Below are 20,100 nucleotides of genomic sequence, written 5' to 3'. Positions count from 1 at the left end.
TGTTGGGTAATGGAGGAAGTGAGTTGCGTTTAAATACACAGTTTACCTGGGAAAGGCTGAGCTGCAGATCGTGAGCACATTTATAAACAATTACACATTTTTAGGAAGCACAAAACCGTCATAAATATTACATTAATTAAGATAAATTAAAGGAAGAAAGGAGACAGCTGTTTGTTGAAGTTGCCTCTAAGTTGCATTATGTACCTGGTTTCCACTTGCAAATTGAGTCAATTTCCTTCATATGTAACCAAGCATTTGTTTATTTTCATTCTATAGGCATGGATGAGAAATAGAAAACGTAAAGTAAAGACCCCACCAATTCCAGAAAAGACAATAAATAGCCTAACACAGAAAAAAGCATTTCGAGTTGTGGGTTTCCTTCTCCACGCGCTAGGGGGCGCCAGAGCTCAGTCTGCATATTGGAGAAGCGTCTTAATTTTGCACCTTTCAACTCTACAGCAAACTCCTCTTTTCAACACCAAATTATTGGCTGCAGATTTGACAAAGAAAATATTAACCACAGCAGGGAGCTTTTCCTCTGTGTGTCCAACAGTGCATTAACCCCTTGGTACAAACTTGTGTCCGAAGGTCATTTAAACGCTGTCCAAACTATTGGGAGAGTCCCTGCACCAACATGGACATCGCAACAGTAAACGCTCTCCCTTACGAGGATTTTGTGGATATTCTGGGCAATGTGGTGGAGAAGTGTCCCATTATAACAGCTGCTGTGTGGTCGGGGCGTCCCTTTCTGAGCCTGGCTGCTCTGGAGGCTGCAATCAGTGAATTCATCGATGCTCTCCCAGAATCAGGTGGGATAAAGACCTAAAAGAAAGTGTGACTTGGCTCTGATACACAGTGTTTGAATCTTGTATATTCACTCGAGTAGCTACTGTACTTATTTTATCCTGCTTCATACTTATGCCTCACAGATTTGGGAGCTGTTATTGTACTTTTTACTGCATTACATTTACCGGGTTAAAGATTCTGATTATAGCAGATACAAAAATATATATATCAACCAATAAATCAGCTATGATATATTATGAGTTAAGATATCCAGCATGAAGGTAATGAACTTTACCAGCTGTGATAACCATATTAATTCATAGTGATCATAATCTGGTAAATGATGTGATTCTGAATTGGGCCATAATAAATACCCAGTACTTTATAATATATTTTGATGCCAACACTTTTTGTACTTTTACTTAAGCAAGATTTTAAACGAAGGACTTTTACTTGTAACAGGGTATTTTAAGAATGTAGTTATTGTACTTAAGTAAATGACCTGAACCTACTTTCTCCACGTCCAGGTAAAGAGGGCATCCTCAGGTGTCACCCAGATCTCGCGGGAAGAGACCTCCAGAGCGGCTCGTTGACCCGGGAGTCTCACGAGGAGCAGGCCGGGTCCGGGATGAACGCTCTGAACTCGGGGGAAGCCTCGCGCATGGCCCGGCTCAACCAGGAGTACAAGGAGCGCTTTGGGTTCCCTTTTGTGATCTGCGCCCGGATGAACGACAAGGAGAACATTTTACGACAGCTGTCCGCGCGGTGCCAGAACGAGCGCGCTGTGGAGAGGGCGTGCGGCATCGAGGAGGTGAAGAAGATATGTCACCTGCGTCTGCAAAGCATCGTGCTCACTGACAACAAGTTATGAGACTTTACTGGAGTTTATGTTGGATTTGTATCAGTGTGACCCGGCTGTGAAGACCGCCATTGTTCCCAGACCTGATAGGCTTTGTGATAGCTTTATTCCAAATGTGTGTTAATCATACTGTACAATGGATTCAACAATAAAATATATGCACCATTGATTCTAATGTATCAATTTACATTATATAACCTATATACAAGCGGATAATATGGCAAATACAGTCATATTACGCATATATACAACCATAAAGTTAGTGTACTAGTCCCATGTCTGAGGTGTAAAGCTTGATTCTATTATAGGTGCCACTGAATCCATGACTGTGGGGATATGAAATAGTCCCTGCATGATGTGGTTGTCTCAGCATGCAAGGTGCTCCAAAACTGAAAGAAAGGTCCCTCCTGACAGAAGTTATAAAGGTTCATGAAAAACTGGCACTTAATTGAAATTGCTTAACTCTAAAGTCTGCACGATCAATTAGGAATCTTTGTTCCTAAACAAAATACTCAGATTACCTGAGAACGTGGATCTGAAGTCCATTTCTGGATGGGCTTCCATTTAAACAAAGTCAAATGTCCCTGCAATATGAGTCTAACGTCGGCACTTAATTAAAGTGACTTCACTCAAGAGACTTTTGGGTTTTATCCTCAGTATTCCTAAATATGTAAATCCTCTGAAATTGGAATTCCTGAAAAGTGGATGAAAGTCCAGTTGGGTTTCCATAGAAACAAACTAAAACGTCCTGCAGGATGAGTTAAGTCTATGCGGTCTCTCTGGCTCCAGCTGCCGGGAGGGAGTGACCGTGCAGCGGGGAAACAGGAGGAGAGGTGGGGGGAGGTCCGGTGGTGGAGGTGAGACCCGCCGCCGTCTCCCCCTGGTCCCCGGAGGTGATAGAAGAGTCCTGGTCTGGGTCGGTCCCCCTCCCCCTCCTGCGGTCCTCCTCCTTCTTCCACTTCATGCGCCGGTTCTGGAACCAGATCTTGATGTGTCTCTCCGTGAGGCTGAGGGTCAGCGCCAGCTCCACGCGCCGCGGCCTCGAGATGTACCTGTTGAACAGGAACTCCTTCTCGAGCTCCAGCAGCTGGGCGCGCGTGTAGGCAGTCCTCGTGCGTTTGTTTTCCTCAGATTCCGCCATCACGTATGGTCCTGGAAAAACAGAAAATAAGTGTTCTTAAAAGTTTGGAAATCAGCTGATAAAGACATATGGTGCTTTTACCTTTTAGAAAGTACAAGAAACATAAAAAACAAACACAATTACAAACAGTTCGGGTCTTAAATAATAATAAGTGAATGATTACAACGTTCTCTGTGTTGCATGACAGGGGAGAATATCATTAAACTCACTATGACCATGTTTGCTAAACTAATTACTGCTGATTTATTTTGAATAGTTGATGTTTATTTTTTTAATAGAAAATGTTTTATATTTATTACATTTTGTTTTAATCTTCGTGGTTCTCCCCGTCAGTCTGGTTGTAATGCACGATAGCAAACCTTTAATACAAAATAAAATATGTTTTCTTTTACAATTGAATAAATCAGAATCACGTGTTTGAAGTTTTTTTTTTAAGAATTACGTTTTTTGAATCTTGAAACCAAGCTTTTGAACAGAAGGAAGCGTGAGTCATTTATCAGGGGCACTGTTTATAGGCTCGCTTCTTCCCCATATCTCAAGCCCTGTCATTGTACATTTGAATTATTATTATGAATACATATTATTATTATACATTCGAGGCTAAGTATTACATCTGTATTTGTTATAAGCTGAATTATTTAACAGGCAATGAAAACAAGGTGTACATGTGTGTTCTGATTGCCAGTAAAGGACACACTCATTTCTCTGGTAAATGTTACAGAAATTCACAATTACTGGAGATCTGACCGGACACCAAACTCTGTCTTAGTCCGAGTTGGAACAGGTGAAAGCTGAGAGATGTATTGTTTTTAAACCACAGAATTCTTCATATTACAATCAGGAAAGTGAATCCAAAAATCATTTAATTCCAGGAACATAATCAAAAAAAATATTGGGAAAATATGAACTTAAACTCGTACTATTTTGCTTCAAACACAAAATCAATTGAGTGGTGTACTAAATGAGCAAGAGAGACAAATTAAACTTTGAGAAATATCTGCTATTACGTCCCGAAATTGAAATTGAGACAGTAAGATCAACTTTAACTACTTTTTATTAGATTAATTACTTGTATTGAGCATTTTTTGGGGGGGGATATAATCAATTTATCGTAATGCGGATTATTAGCCTGCCACTTATTTATAAAACTTAATTCTCCTCTAAAGAAAAACCTCAGTGTCAAATTAAAAACGTATATTTACAGAAGTAAATAACACATCTTCGCCACACTTCAGTCATCAATCTCAACAACTGTGCGTAAAATAATCCAAAAGTATCCAACGTCACAGAGAAGTCTGTTTCCGGACTTTGAATAAAGGACCAAATGAATACCTGCATTTGTATTATAAATGTTCATTGATATGACAATGGACAGAACACTTTACAGATATTTTAAACCAAGACACTTTGTGCTATAGTCTTTATTCTCCTCACGTTTGGAAACACGCTAGTCAGAAAACACATTTAAAGTCCAATGAAAAAAAGCTAACAGTCAAATCAAATAGCGTCACAAAGAGAACATGATTTAATTAATGATCATTTAATTTAAACTTTACTCAATTTATTTTCTCAGATCAAAATAGATCGTAGTAGATTTGGTTTGGTGTTTTTAACGGCCTAGTATACTCTATAGTAGCTATACAGCCTATTGATGATAAGATTGGTGTGAATATGTTTTGTAAAGACAAAAAAACCCACATTTTTGATCCGATAAGACCTGATAAAGGCCAGCGCTGACCTTCCGGGCCTTTTACACTTTGACTGACAAGGTAAACTGAAACACCCAGGACCATATTGTTGGGAGCATGATGTCAGAGGCCTGAGAAACTCCGACTCGCTGTGCTATGACTACAGAGGGATGTATACAACTGTTCTGAATTAAGCTGAGGAGAAACAGATTCATTTTCCATTATGATCCTAAAACACTTCATTAAAGGGTTACTCACAATGACAGATATTGGCTATTTAAGAACCTCAAATGTCTCCGTGTTGGGAATGTAAAGTTAAATGTAGATTATATTCTAACAGTTACTTCAGCTACACGTTTAACTAAATTATGGGCCGCTTTATTTGAGTATTTTTCGGCAATATCAGCCCTTTCATCCTTAAAAACCGATATGTATAAAAGCGTTACCTGCCCACTGCCCCTTCCAAGTGTGTGAGTGAGACTTGGTGCTTTTCATCCAGGGGAAAGGCAGGTGATACCTGCTCTGGTCCCCCGTGTCTCCATAGCCTGCAGCGGGCTGGAGAGGCTGCTGCTGGAGCCCCGGATGCTGGTGGTGGTGCAGCTGAGGCACACCTGGGTCTTCCCGCATGGGGAGACTGTAAGAGGCCGAGATGTCAGGAAGGCTGGCGGTCTCCAAGGCTCCCATGGCCGGCGGAGTGTACACGGAGTGCCGGCTCATGTAGAGGCACGGCGGCGGGCTGTGGCTGTAGTCCTCCGCCTGGGATCTCTGGTAGGCACAGGAGTCTTTAAAAACCTGGGAAGGGTAGTAATGATCTTCCCGATTCATGGCTTCCGAGGACCCGCACATGTACTGTACCTGCGTCGTTCTGCTCCACCTGAAAGTGGCGCAACTGCGAGGCCCCGGCGGGTCCACGCAGGTGAGTCACTTTGACACCATGTGACTCCGCAGCGCACAGGCCATTGGTTTCACTGTTTGCAGACCTGCAGAGCTCAGTTTCCAGGATCTTCTGAAGCTTGTCGGATTTTCAGTAAATCAATGGCACTCTGTAAATACCTGGCACCCACCTGTGTTTGGAGACAGGTGAATCTGTGAGAAATGGTTATAGAGGTCTGGCAGGCTTCTCTTGCAGGACTGTCCTCAAACAATGCGCCATCGACACTTTATATGGATATCCCCTGTCTGCACTGCATCAATCGATATGTATGGGTGCAAACATTGGCTGACCCACCAGATAAGAGACCTGGATGGAGGGACAGTTGTCTTGGAAACTCTGGTGAAACGCTCAAACAACATACAGCCTTTCTGTTTCATTTGTCTACACTTTTCTGAGTTTAAGATGTACCCAATGCTTCATTTAACACCATTTAGCACGCCTGGGCCCTGCACGAAGGGCCCTCGGAGTTAACAAACACAGGGTTGCACTCTCGCCATGTTTGCTGGCCATTAGCCTTTAGCAGGTGTGTGTCCGCCCCATTAAACAGCCGCTCTCCTGGTTAACCAATTAAGGTTGGAGTGAGCAACAGAACTCAATTAACCTGCACAGTGACCCCACAACCTCCCCAGCTCACCTGCGGGTTTATGCAACATTTCTAGTCGCATCATCAGAGTGATTTACCTATTTTTCATGTACATTATGCAGGCTTTTACCTTGATAGTGTGTATCAATAGTCTATTTGCACAGAGTTCTTCAAAAGCAATTATGGCACTTTCCACGGTATCTTAATGGGGCACTCAGCGATGCAATAAAGTTCAAGTAAACCAATTCTATACAAATCACCCCCTGCACTATGCCTTAATGGTGTTTATATTTGATCATTGTTCTAGAGAGGAAGGAAACAGTTAACCCGAGCTGCTCTCCACCACACTGGAGGTTGACAATGAGATTTATGAAGCATGAGGATGTTAAACGCATTTTAGCTGACTTTTTCCAGACACAAAATATGAAGTAATGGCTCGAGCGAGGAGTAATGCAGCTTCATAATACATCCACGGGTAATCGTGAACACAGAATGGCTGTTGCCTAGTTTATAAAACGCTGTTGTAAAAGCTACACACATGGAGACACGCCACAGGGAAGACATAAACAGCATCTTGTTCAAGCTTGAGTACATGTCCATCTGCTGTCCTGAAACCACAGTGACCCCACTCAAACACATGGAGGTTTTATCGCTGCATTATTAGTATTATAGTGAAGTTATCATTATTACAGGCTTATTAAATCACTATTAATCCACCGATGGAGATCGCTTGTTCAACAGGACTCAGGAAAACACTATTTCTTTTCTCCTTTGACAAACAGAACCATTTCTGATAGCCGGTGTAAACATGTCCAAAAACTTTGACACGCGATAAAAAGTGCTCACCCAGTGGCGACAGCAGCGCGGCTTATGTAAACATTATGACCGGTGGATAATGACAGAAGAATGGTAATGACATTATAATAGAAATCAAACCTGCTCGGCTGTAGGTGAAACGTCATAACAACTATGAGTCCTGTGAGGGGGGGGGGGCAAGAATCTGTATTGTGAAAAGTGCTGGGCTGCAACGGCAACTTGATATTTTATTGACTCTGCTTTTAGTGGAAAATACGGGGTGAAAGAACATTGAAAAGGTCATCAAATCAACTTCATTACTACAAAATGGTTCATTTAAAAGTAAACAGTGAGAACATTTTCCGCCAACAGGAAGACAAACTTAAATTAAAGTCTCCCCAGACAGGTAGACAGAGGTCTGTCAGTGTGCCAGCAGCTCTGTGAGGCGTTCAGTGTTCTCTGTGCAGGTGGTGTAAAATAAGATGTCCTCCTCTGCAGTCGTTACTCATGAAGCCTGTCTTTGTCTCTGTTGTGTCCATCCCTCCCATGTCTCCGGCCCCCGTTGTCCTTGTGGCTCCTCTCTTTGTCTCGATCCTGCTTCTTGTCTTTGTGTTTGCCACTGTCCCTGTGATGGTGTTTATGGTCTGTGGGATGGTGATCTCTGGGAGGGGTTCTGCTACGATGGCGGCTTCTCTCCGGGGACTCGCTTCTCGTCCTCGAGTGTCCGTCCCTGGAGTCTCCGCTGCGTCGCTGAAGGTTGGTGGAGCGCAGCGTGTTGAGGAGGAAGCGCTTGTTGGTGCTCCTCAGGGGACACTTTAACCTGGAACAGACAACCTTTAAAACTCTCATTTACCTCTGATACCTATGGATGCTGACTACTAGAGAGCAGTCTTTGCATTCAAAGGGCCATGCTCATTAAGATGTTGTAACCAGAAACGTAACATTTTACACATATGGCCTATTTTCCTCGTATTGTGCAGCCCTATCATGTTATATGAACCTTCTATGTAGTGTTTTTCGTTGTAGTGTTATGATCACAGACCCTGGGGAGAGTAATGTGTAAAGCAGCAGCCACTTGAGATCCTAAACAAACAAACTAGTTGAGAATAAAGCATAGAAAGGAGACAGATTGTACTGAATCTTAACACAACACACTCAAGCACGAGAAATGTCCTCAGTGCATGCACAGCTAAGCAGCCGGCACATGTCCAATGACAGCTGATACAGATGGCATGTCAAACACATTACTCACCATCCTGCAGGGCCCATCGTCTCCGCTCTCACTCGCGCTCTGTCAGTCTCCTTCAGCAGCTCCTCCACTGCACGCCTTCACAGGACAGGACACGACAGGACAAGAGAGAAGGTGAGGACACAGACGTGGTGTAAAGTAACTAAGTATATTTACTCAAGTACAATTGCGAGATATTCTGGTTTTCTTGCTAGTTTGTACTCATAACCCACTACAATTCAGAGGTAAATCATGTACTTTTACTCATCTAGATTGATTTAATACCTATAGAGATTAGTATTAATGATGGTAAATATAATCAGCCCTTAAATCAGACTGTAGTTCACCTGGAGTAAATCCAGCAGCTACCCTGCAGTATACAAAGCCATTCAAACTAGCTGCACCTTTACCAGCTCTGAGAACACTTTAATGATCAATCATTATAAAACATATCAGAGATATTATTCTGAAATGGACCAATCAAACAATGACTACTCTTACTGTCGCTACTTTAAGTACATTTAGAGGAGAATACTTTTCTACTTCAGTAACACTTTGAATGAATGACTTGACACAGATAGCACAGACCCTAAAGGGGGAGATCATTTAATTTAGAGAAAGAAAGCGGAGTGATACAGAGGAGAAAGTGAGTCGTTAGTGTCCTTGTTTGACCCAAGCTGCTCAATCAGCATCAGGAAAGGAGGTCCACTCATTTTAGCCGACCTTTGACCACAGCATAGGCGACTAATAGGGGGTTTCATTACAACCACACACGTCTTACAACACAGTAAATTCAAACAGCTGTGGACCAGAAATATCTCCGTCCTAACTGATGGAGGAGTGCTACGGTTTTACTAGCTAGAAGTGTAGGCAGCTGTTAACAGAAGACTAACAATAAAGTAGTTCCTCACTTTTCCAGTTCGTTATCCTCTCCCATGGCGTTATTGCAATTCACACACTGTTAAATAAAATAAAGTTAATTCGACCAAAATCGATAGTTTCTTAATTAACGCGAGCAAACACTTGTGTTTACTTCACCGCGAGGTCCTTCGGGCGAGGACCCTGTGTCTTTAGCTGTCCTTAGTGATGCCTGACAATAAAGCCACTTTCGATCTTTTTGTGATATCAAACACATTGTTATGCATATATCTTCATATGAAAAGTAACTGCAGCAATACATATAATCTGATACTGGTGGTTATTGATAATGGGGAACTGATTTGATAGTTTATGAGCCATTATTAGTTGTTTCTTAACATCCAGATCTACAGATGATTTAGTAGACAGTAACTACAGTTTATACGATTGCACTCTTTTCTACTGACACATTCTAAAATGTCTACTTCTTCTAAAATACTCCAAACATTAAGTTAATATAAAAAGACTTACTTTCACAGTACAGTTATTAAGAAGAGGTGAGTGAGGGTTTCTCTTTTTCATTTCGAGCAGGCTCTTTGAAAGCCACCTCGGATACTTCTCTGGATTGACAGCCACAAGTCCCGCCCACTCCCATTGACTGACAGCAATGGGCGGAGTCAGCGCCTCCAAAGGCACGGGGGCGTTTTCGTGCGGGTTTGCGGAACGGGCCGTTGCGGTGAATGCGTGATTGAGGTCCTAACAATCGTCCCCCTTTTTGGGGACGGAGTGCACGGCACGGAGGAGAAGCATCCAGAGAAGGTAACATCACATCTGTTTCTATTCACATCCTGCAGGAGAAGGTGTCAGTGTGGCTTTGCATTGATATTGCCATTGTCGCCTCATCTGTTTTCGCTTTTCCTGCTGCTGGAGGGTGGGATGGACTCAGACAGATGGGGGGCAATGATTACAAAATGTCTAATTGAATGTTTTAACGGGATACTAAAAGACCATGACACTTCACATGTAGTGTTGCCATGGTGAATTGGAACTATGACAGTGAAACAAATCTGATAATTATCAATTAAATCGGTGTCCGTTTTTTGTTGTTATCATTGCATGTCTGACTGTTTAGCTCATTGCAAACGGACCTTGCAGAACAGCAGCAGCAGGCCTGCTCTTGCAAGTGGCTATCAGCCTTTGTAGATTCTGTTTTAAGATAAGGGACGATGAGATGGGGTTTATTGAAATGTAGGGTAAGCCGACTGGACCAGAGTTTTTAAATCTGTGGCCTAAAACATCATCTCATCTTGTTTGAAAATGTCATTCCTACAAGCGAGGTTGTCCATGGCTTGCTCTGTGCTGTAAGATTAAATTGTCATCTCTGGAAAAAAATGAAAAACGAGCAGAGACAGGTGCAGGGCCAAGAGTGTTATTTATTAATATGGAGAAAGCAGTGCAATGACAATAAAAGCATGGCCTTGGACTGTCACTCAGAGTCTCACAGTGGGAAAAGGGAGATATTTCACCTGCATTTGATAGTGTTCTGATGACTTGCGTCAAAGAGTCTTTTCCTACTATGTTTAAAATAGATTTAAGTGCTTTTCATGGCAGGGGCTCTTAACAGCTGCCCCAGTGAAAACCTGAAGATGTTACTTATTGATAAAGACTATTTGCAGGACCCAAACAGCTCTTGTGAAGGATGTGTTTTTGCTTCTTGGCTGTGAAGACTTCTACTTGCATGTCTACAAGTCTGTGTGTGATGTGGTGATGTCACAGCTTTGTTACAGGAACAGAGAAGCCTTGTGTCCTCATGATTAATTCATGTCCAGCTGCGGGATAGAGACAGAAGCAGCCAGTCACACACAGACAGGAGCACGTACTTAAAGGAGGCTGAAATAAGTAACTACCGGTCCGGTAGCCAAGGAGACAGGGGAGACAGGTTGTCACAGAAATGGGTATAGCCAGGGAAGCAGACAAAAAAGCAGCTAAAACCAAGGGATGCTCTCATCATCGTGGAGCTTTCGGGCTGCAGAGCATCCTGCTCAGAGAAATCAGTCAGAAACAGGTTTAATAGGTTCACACATACGAGGAATATGCCTTGGGGTATATGGTGCATTCTTAAACAGGGTTAAAGAGGATGAACTGTAAGAAAAACAACCCAACCCAAAATGGAAATGCATGAAATATAGATAAACAAAACATTACGTACAGTATACTATAATAAAATACTGTGCAGTATTGTTATGGAAAGTGGAAAGCTGTGCAGATATTAAGACAGATAGATACTTTATTGAGCATACCAACATAGGAAAGTATATATAGAGGTAGCTTTATATACAAAATATTCAGACGGTGGTGCAGGACTGACGGAACTACGATGAATTTAATAAAAAACAAGACATTGTTTGCATCGTGGGGGTCCGGGGCCTTGTTGATGAGGCCGGTAGCAGACGGGGAGAAAATGCATCTGTTGTGTGTCTCCTCTGCATCCTTTTCCTCGGCTACACTCTGAATGTCAAGCCCCACTGAGCAGAACAGGCTCCAGGTCGTCATGGAGACAAGAGCAGACCCCCGCTGCAAACAGAGGCAGGTAGTCAGTGTGTCTTGGCCGGGGCCTGCTGCGAGCCGAGGAACGCCCTCTGCTGTCCACCCATTGCATCAGGCCCGGGGGGGGGGGGGGGGGGGGGCTTTGCTAACAGAGCGTCTGAAGGTCTTGAATGTGAAACGCTGTGGAAATGATCACACAGTGCGTCGGCTCTGGGGACGCACTCTCCTCGTGGAGTGCTTTATTTCAAGACTTTGCTGTAGGCATGTTCTCTGCAGAGGAGTGCATCTGCTGCGCACGGACAGAAATATCAGGCTGGCTGAGGGGAATGTGAAAGAATTGATTCTGTGTTCTCTTCCAGAGCCTCGCACATCTGTCTCTTCTTCTTGCCCTGTGCCACTTTCACATGTTCACATCCATTAATCTCTCTATCCCCTCATTTTATTCCTTACTCCCTCTTCTTGGCTCAAGCCTCTGCTCCTTTTTTCTACCCCCGGCTGCCACGACTCTTCCTCTCTGTTGCTTTCCCAATCCCACTTCCTCTGATCTGTGTCCTCCCTCTGCCTCAATCCCAGATAATTCCCTCTCTGTGGAATTGGAAGATTGCAACAGGCGAGAGCAAAAGAGAGATTATACTGCCAGATTAGTAGACAGGAGCAGCAATACATAATCTCAGCACACACACACACACACACACACACACACACACACACAGTGACCCTTTTGATCACGTGCACAAAGCGTTTGCCACATGAATAAACGCACGAGCACATAATCAGACACTTGTTGTTTTCCCTGAAACAGCTGTTTAACCCTCTGTCTCTGACCTCTGACCTGCATGGTGATGTGCCATCAGCCACAGGGGGGCATCTGTCCTCTCTGCCACCTCTTGTGTGGCCTGAAACATTATCTCATCTAGTTTTGAAATGTCAATCCTGCAAGCGAGGTTGCTCATGGCCTGCTCTGTGTTGAGAGATTATATTGTCATCTCTGAAAAAAAATCTACAGAAAGCGGTGCAGTGAAGAAATGCACATAGTCAGGCACTTGTTGTTCTTCTGAAACAGCTGTTTAACACTCTGACCTCTGACCTGCAGGGTGATGTGCCATCAGCCACTGGGGGGCATCTGTCCTCTCTGCCACCTCTTCCTCTTGTGAAGCTTTTGGGACAGGAGTGCGGGTGCCCCTTCCCAACACTGCAGCCCCACTGGAGTCATTCGTGCCAAAGCTAGGTTGCGTGGAAGCAGCGGAGATGGGCAGCCCGGGCAGTGAGGTGGGTCTAACCGGGCCGGTGGAGCCAGCTTTAGAGGCTCTGTGTCCCGAGTGTGGCCAGATCCACCGCAGCTGGGAGAACCACCTCTACAACTACCGCCTGGAAGTGGACGACGACCTGGTGTGCCACATCTGCCTGCAGCCGCTGGTGCAGCCTCTGGACACGCCGTGCGGACACACCTTCTGCGCCCGCTGCCTGCGGAGCTTCCTGAAGGAGAGGGACTTCTGCCCGCTGGACCGGACGCGGCTGCAGCTGCAGGCCTGCCGCAGGTCCAGCATACTGGTGCATAAGCTGCTGGACAAGCTGTCCGTCTCCTGCCCTTTGACCCCCATGTGCTCCCTCAGCATGCCGCGCTGTGACCTGGAGGCTCATCTCAAACACAGGTAATGAAGCTCACATGATGAATGCTTTCATTAAAGCCAAGTCAAGCAAGATTTCACAAGCCCTTCAGTTTGTTGTAGATGAATTGAAATGAATTGCATAATTAACGATGAGACTATGATGTAATGGTTTGAGAAAAACATTTCATTTAAGGACACTTTGGGCCCATTCTTTTTCAATTTTCTGGACTATCTGTTAATGGATAAATGAATTGATGGATTGATAATGAAGAGTAAATCTCCTTTAAAACTGTAAACAGTTGAAGCACCTCCTCCCTCGCAGTCGGCTTGTTTCTGCCAGGAACTCTTAGAGATGTTCTAGTTCTTACTGCGGAGCATTTGGACTCACCTGCCACCCTTAACCTAAAGGGTTTCCGTTCCTTTGGCTTTTGGCCCATTTGGACCAGGTGCTGTGAGACCCTGAGGGGATTATTGGGCTGTATAGGTCATGTGACGGGGGATTAGTGTTTCCCTACCGCAGTCATGGGTTGACTGACCAGGAGCTCCATATTCTCATTCTGCCATCATGCTGAGCAACTTCAACACCAGAGACCTTTTCAACCACTTCTTCTGCGAGACAGCCAAAGGCAACCCTGGCCTGTGGTGAGTCCGACACGGCGGGGTGAGGGTCGGCGTGACTTGGGATGGCACTTTACGCTCTACCTTTCCTTCTGTGTGTCTCTTTCTGACTTGCTATGCTGCCCTGTAATGCAAGGTGGTGTGTGATTTGGATTGTGCATCAACGTTGCCATAAGTTAGGCTGCTGTTGTTGGGTGGATTCAGTGTACAGCATATCAGAGGTAAGCAGTGTTTGCAGAAAATACACATCATGAAGTAATTGTAGTTCTTGGTACGAAGTTGTTGGTCTTTTGGTAAACTGAGCTGTAGTTGTGAGGACACATACTGTGGAAAACATCTACAGTTAAATTAATTGAGATGGTGTCTTTGATAAGTAGCCATCCATCCTAATTGGCTTTCTTATTTCCCTGTATCCAGTGATCACCTAACACCAGAGTTAAGTAAAGTAGATTTACCATAACAAGCTCACTCTAACAGGCTATTGCCAACAAGGTGTCAAAGTCTTTTTTGGTCAGTTGTTTTTAAACCGCCACAAAAATCACGTCTTTAGTGAGACTTTAGCCCCTCTAGGAAGTCACTTAACAGTAAAAAATAAGCAGAGGAAAGCCATTCAAAGTCAGCAATCTGACTCCGTTAACACGTCGGTAACAGCAAAGTGTCTAAATGTAACTAACGTTTGCTAAAATTAGCCACCGTAAGCTTCCAGTCACAACAGACCCCAACCTGCAGCAGTGAAATCCCTGAGTCTGTTTCAGGCAGTGAAGGTGTTATTCTGGGACCGGTTATGTCTTATCAGCAGCCTGATGAAGGGCTTTTGATCTACAGAGCTTTTACCCCATCACATGAGCAGAATGGTATGTCTCAGCGAAGGTGGCACGCATCATGTCGGTGTCTAAAGGACAGGGGAAGGTGGTTTAGGAGGGATCAAACGAGGTTGATCTGAGGACTAACGTGACATTCCTCAGTGGAGATTAAACCTCTGAGCCGCGCAGGTTTGTCGCTCCTATACTCTGCAGGTCTTAGATAGCAACAGGAGTCAGGAGAGGAGACACAAGATTAAAAGATGAGAGGTCAAGCCAGGACACTTTGTTCCACGGTGGGGAAGGTGAGCTGGATGATCTGATCACTGGAGACACTTTCACTCTTCCTGGACAAGAGTGATTCAATTAAAGCCTCTATAAAAGTTTGGATTTTACATATTGGTTAGAAAGCTTTCCCCTTTTTGGTCTTGATGGAAATGATAAAGATGTAACAGTGAATTCAAAACTATTGTAAGTATTGCAAGAGCATATTATCATAGGACAGCAATACACATTTCAATGATTCAATAAGCTCATAGCTGCCATCTGCAGTGAATACCTCAGAGTCAATTAAGAGTGAGAGCACATTGATCCCGTTTGTCTGTCTGGGTTTATTTTTAATTGTCTCGCAGTCAACACTTTCTATTTGTGGGACAGAAGTCTTGGAATGGCTGAACCTTTCAGGGTTTTATAACTGACTGTTATGTCATCATCAGTGCCGCCGCTCCCATAACGCGCATTACGCGCTGTGCGTAGGGCACCAAGTGTCGAGGGGGCACCACCAAAAATAGCCTAATGAAAAATCGTCATAATAATTATAAGGCCGAAATTATTTCAGTAGACTATAGAAATATGAGGCACTTTTTAGGCATACTACTCAAAGGTACCGATGGTGCCCCCCTCTCCCCTCCCCCCTCCCCTCCCCACTCACTCATCACAACTAATAATGTTTTTTTATTGGGGGGGGGGGGGAGGGCATCATGAAGGAATTATGCTTAGGGCACCAAAATGGCTAGCAGCGGCACTGGTCATCATCCAATCTTTTAGCCCAACAAAATGCATAATTTATACTGGTTTCAGCTTCTTAAATGTGAGTATATCCTGGGTTCATTGGTTTAAACTGCATCTATCCACTTATTGTTGGGCTTTTTTTTAATTATTTCCGAATCCGAACCAATGAGTATATCTTGAAATATGATTGAAAATGTGTTAGTGCAGCCCTACATAGAGTGGACGATAGGAAATCAAAAATATGAAGCAATGTTCTCTGGTATTTTTCGCTGTAATCATCAGTGTGCCTGATCTTTTCTACACAAATACTTCTTCACTGTTTCTGCTGAATCCCTCCATGTGGCCCTAAGGAGGGGACACACAAAAAGAGTCTCTGATGGGATCAATTGCATCACATTAAATTAAAGGTCCAGTGTGTAGGGTTTAGGGGAATCTATTAGCAGGTTCTCATTAGAGTTTAATGGTGTGTTTTTGTTAAGAGCCCTCCATAAACACATCAAGTGAGTCCTCTTTCACCACCATGTGCTCAGAAAGGACCAACCTAACGCTCTAGAGACGGCCTTTCACACTACCTGAAGTGGAAGGGGTGTTGAGTTTGTTGCAATCTGCCACCTCGCCACTAGATGCCACTAAATCCCACACACTGGACCTTTAACTGATGCTGAACCTGATTTTCTTTACACGTCAGATGGACTAACAAACTGACGCCTGTTGCTTGGTGAAAGGTGTCCCGGGACGAGGAGTCAGCAGACCAACGTGGACGGTCCGCGGTGTGAGAGCGGGGATGAACGCGTGATGGTGACCAGCCCCCCCAGGTCGCCCCGCTCCCCACAGACCGTGTTGAGGGACCGCACGCCCTCGCCGCCCTCTGGGTCTGATAACACCGGCGGCAATGGGCCCGTGTGGACGGACGACGCCGGCCTCGATAACCCCGCCTTTGAGGAGAGCACGGAGGAAGAAAGTGAGTGGATCTGGGCTTGTAAGAAGGGTCAGTCAATACAGGTTAGATTGAGATCAAATTAACCACACAGTAGAAATAATCCAGACCAGACCGGATTCGAATCCTCCTCGTGGCTTTTTGCTCCATCCTTTCTCCCCATTTCCTGCCTCTCCTCCTCTACAAGGAGCGCCCATATGATAACCTTCAGAAAAATAAATGATCCATCTCTTACTCTACCTCTAGGTGTGGTAGGTCTGGAGTGTGTGGTCCCCAGGGTGAAGCGGCCCCTCAGTAACCCATGCATCCACCTGCTCCGCTCAGTCAGCTCCACCTCCTCCGGATGGGACTGTCCCGAGTCTCCGCCCCTCTCTGCTGAAGAAGGTATGACATCTCTTCCTGAATTTGACTGAGGTAATCACATCCAGGTGACATTAGGAGTTTTGAGATTCAGCTGTGCGTTGTGATGTGTGTGTTTCCATGAAGGCTGTGTAAAGCTGCCCTCGCTTCCTGAAGGGGAGATAACTGCCATCGAGGTCCACCGGGCGAACCCGTACGTGGAGCTGGGCATCAGCGTGGTGGGGGGGAACGAGACGCCGCTCATCAACGTGGTGATTCAGGAAGTGTACAGAGACGGGGTCATCGCAAGGGACGGGAGGCTGCTGGCCGGGGATCAGATACTGCAGGTAAACCAAAACACCATGACTCATTTCATACAGGAATGGAGCGTCTCAAACATGTGAATGAGATGTTTACTGTACATTCATATGTGACTATTGGACTTATTTGTCAGAGAGAGAGACAGACAGAAAACTCCAAATGTGAATGCCTGAATATCATTGGCCAAAATAACAAACGACTGCATAATTAAAAATGTAATTCTCATCCTTTCTTTGACCCGTTTCTCCCAAGGTGAACAATGTGGACATCAGTAACGTCCCCCACAGTTTTGCCCGCTCCACACTGGCTCGCCCCTGCACCACTTTGCAGCTTACGGTGTTGAGGGAGCGCCGCTGTGCCTCCCGGGCACCTCCCTCCTCTTCCTCCTCCTCCACCCCCGCTGTGCCCCACGCACCCTGCTCCACCCCCGAGGGCGCCCCCTCTAGCCCCGCCACCCTGAGGATCACCCTGCACAAGCGGGACTCCACGGAGCAGCTCGGCATCAAGCTGGTGCGGCGGACGGATGAGTCCGGAGTGTTTGTGCTGGATCTGCTGGATGGAGGCCTGGCAGCGAAGGACGGCCGGCTGAGGAGCAACGACCGCGTGCTCACGGTCAACGAACAGGACCTCCGGCACGGGACCCCGGAGCAGGCGGCACAGATCATACAGGTGAGCAGGGCTTCCTATGGTCTTCAAACCAAAAGTGAAAAGCCATAAATAACAAAATATGAATAAAGAGGCATGCATAAAACATTAAAGATAAAAACAATAATTATAAAGCCCAAAGTATTTATGTTGCACATCAGAGGTGTTATACTCTAATGAGAAATTAAGTCCATAAAACTCTGTCCTCCCAGGCCAGCGGAGAGCGAGTCCACCTCACCATTTGCCGACCCACCAAACCAACTTCTCCTTCACCGCCTAAATCCAGCTCCACCCGAGACCTCTACTGCCTTGATCACTTCCTGCCTAACCACAGCTGCACCCCGAGCCCTGTGCCCGTCAACCTGTCCCGCTCCAGCACCCACAGAGTGAGCAGTGTGTGTGTGTGTGTGTGTGTGTGTGTGTGTGTGTGTGTGTGTGTGTGTGTCTTTGTACACATTAGGTTGGAGAACACATGTCTTTCCTTTTACGTTTTTATCAAATTGGTTTAAAGCTTTGGTTTCTTTGAGATAAATATGGGTGATTTTTGTTTGGAAATTAGTCCAAACTGAAGCTTTGTGTCCCCAAGGACCTCTCCCAGTGTGTGACCTGTAAGGAGAAACACATTACGGTGAAGAAGGAGCCCCTCGAGTCTCTGGGCATGACGGTGGCAGGAGGGCGGGGCAGTAAGAGCGGCGAGCTGCCCATCTTTGTGACCAGCGTCCAACCACATGGCTGCCTGGCGCGGGACGGGCGAATCAAACGAGGTGAGCACCTCCTTTAGTAACGACAAGAACAGGAACAATTCAGATCAATAATCATCATACATCTCCAATAAAGGCAGGAACTACAGCGTCTTCCTCTCCCTCCTTCAGGTGACGTGCTGCTGAGCATCAACGGGCAGGACCTGACGTACCTGAGCCACAGCGAGGCGGTGGGCACCCTGAAGGCCAGCGCCGCCTCGCCCTCCGTCCAGCTGCGGGTGCTGGAGGTCAGCATGGTGGTGGAGGAGCACGACCGCGACGAGCTGCTGCCTCACACACACGACAGCGACTTCGATGCTAACTGGTCTCCATCATGGGTCATGTGGCTGGGATTACCCAGGTGGGCACATTTGAACAGACAGAATTGTCTCATCACATTGATTATAACAAACTTAAATAATGGTATGATGATGTTTGAAGGATTAATCAGCTTCATTCTCTTCCTGCAGCTACCTGCACAGTAGTCATGAGATCGTCCTGCGGAGGAGCCACCCGGGCAGCTGGGGCTTCAGCATCGTGGGCGGTTACGAGGAAACCCATGGCAACCAGGCGTTCTTCATCAAGACCATCGTCCTCGGCACGCCTGCGTACTACGACGGCCGCCTTAAGTGAGTGATCGGTTCATCACGTGACTGTCTGTGGCTTCTGTTAGCAGTGAAATGAGATGGGGATTTTAACATTAAAGCATGGAGACATGTCACAGGAGAGACAATTACTAAATGAATCCGAACAGGAACTCAATAGAGCCCCTTTAACGGTCATTTCAAGCTCCCTGCCCCGCTGACTGTCTTCAAAAGATGTTCTGTAACGTAGAGCTGTTTGAAAGCCATCTCTACTCGCTGTCAGGTCCTGTTTATAATCCCCACTGACCTGTCTCTCCGCGTCGCTCTAGGTGTGGAGACATGATCGTGGCAGTGAACGGCCTGTCGACAGCAGGGATGAGCCACTCAGCACTCGTACCCATGCTGAAGGAGCAGCGCAGCCGGGTGGCGCTCACTGTGGTCTCCTGGCCCGGCAGCCTGGTGTAGCCGGGGCCGAAACCACACCACACAGAATGTTTCTATATTGGGAACGACCTTGGCCAAAGTGAACTGGTACACACTACTGTACATCGCTCCATACCGGGCTTAATCCAGGACCAAAAGCATCCAGAACTGTAGTAGACCCAGCAGGACCAGGTGGGAACTGATCCAGACCGTGCCATGTCACCTGACAGACTCACACACACTGCTGTGCTCATATGGTCATGTTGTTATCACTCCTGCAGGGGGAGGGGGGCGGGGGGGGACTGGTACTGCAGGGTCTGTGTTCACCTCACCGGGCAGTTGCTGTATTCAGGTGGATGCATGGCAGACATATTCAAATAAATTAGCCATGATCCTCCATCATCTAGGATAACAACTCGTAATCAAGATGCTCTGCAGCACCATCCAGCTGAATAAGCCTCGGGCCTTATTAGAAAAACCTGCCGCACCCTGGGGGGGGGGCTCGACTGCCCTTAGGCCTCATCACCATGACAACCAGCTGTCCCATCAGCCGGAGTTTTATACATGTGTGTGAATGTGTATACCGTTTGTTTAATAAACACATTTCCTTGGAAGGATTAATGGCTCTACAGCGTGCTTTTTAACCGGGCGAG

The 20,100-nt window shown here is 45.7% G+C and overlaps 4 protein-coding genes across 4 annotated transcripts; 2 read left to right on the top strand and 2 right to left on the bottom strand.

The window, feature by feature from the left end:
- Positions 1-43: 43 nt before the first annotated feature.
- urad (ureidoimidazoline (2-oxo-4-hydroxy-4-carboxy-5-) decarboxylase) lies at positions 44-2,115 on the top strand. The gene is made up of 2 exons (XM_063912274.1): positions 44-809; positions 1,314-2,115. The coding sequence occupies exons 1-2, from the start codon at positions 635-637 to the stop codon at positions 1,655-1,657; spliced, it is 519 nt and encodes a 172-aa protein (XP_063768344.1). The 5' UTR covers positions 44-634; the 3' UTR covers positions 1,658-2,115.
- On the bottom strand, positions 1,733-5,338 carry pdx1 (pancreatic and duodenal homeobox 1). The gene is made up of 2 exons (XM_063912272.1): positions 4,921-5,338; positions 1,733-2,797 (listed from the first exon to the last, which is right to left on the bottom strand). Exons 1-2 carry the CDS (start codon positions 5,318-5,320, stop codon positions 2,412-2,414), a joined length of 786 nt encoding a protein of 261 aa, XP_063768342.1. The 5' UTR covers positions 5,321-5,338; the 3' UTR covers positions 1,733-2,411.
- Positions 5,339-6,966: 1,628 nt separating this feature from the next.
- On the bottom strand, positions 6,967-9,092 carry si:ch211-140b10.6 (protein POLR1D-like). The gene is made up of 3 exons (XM_063873922.1): positions 8,926-9,092; positions 8,039-8,113; positions 6,967-7,606 (listed from the first exon to the last, which is right to left on the bottom strand). The coding sequence occupies exons 1-3, from the start codon at positions 8,949-8,951 to the stop codon at positions 7,288-7,290; spliced, it is 420 nt and encodes a 139-aa protein (XP_063729992.1). The 5' UTR covers positions 8,952-9,092; the 3' UTR covers positions 6,967-7,287.
- A 444-nt stretch (positions 9,093-9,536) lies between these two features.
- On the top strand, positions 9,537-20,051 carry lnx2a (ligand of numb-protein X 2a). The gene is made up of 11 exons (XM_063873920.1): positions 9,537-9,691; positions 12,513-13,071; positions 16,184-16,419; positions 16,642-16,779; positions 16,882-17,081; positions 17,308-17,724; positions 17,913-18,086; positions 18,287-18,464; positions 18,573-18,801; positions 18,911-19,069; positions 19,354-20,051. Exons 2-11 carry the CDS (start codon positions 12,668-12,670, stop codon positions 19,487-19,489), a joined length of 2,271 nt encoding a protein of 756 aa, XP_063729990.1. The 5' UTR covers positions 9,537-9,691; positions 12,513-12,667; the 3' UTR covers positions 19,490-20,051.
- The last annotated feature ends 49 nt before the right edge of the window (positions 20,052-20,100 follow it).

The sequence above is a fragment of the Eleginops maclovinus genome, chromosome 21 (genome assembly GCF_036324505.1).
Source record: "Eleginops maclovinus isolate JMC-PN-2008 ecotype Puerto Natales chromosome 21, JC_Emac_rtc_rv5, whole genome shotgun sequence".
NCBI lineage: Eukaryota > Metazoa > Chordata > Actinopteri > Perciformes > Eleginopidae > Eleginops > Eleginops maclovinus.
The sequence above is the reverse complement of the archived record's forward strand: the minus strand, read 5'-3'. Positions and strand labels throughout refer to the sequence as shown.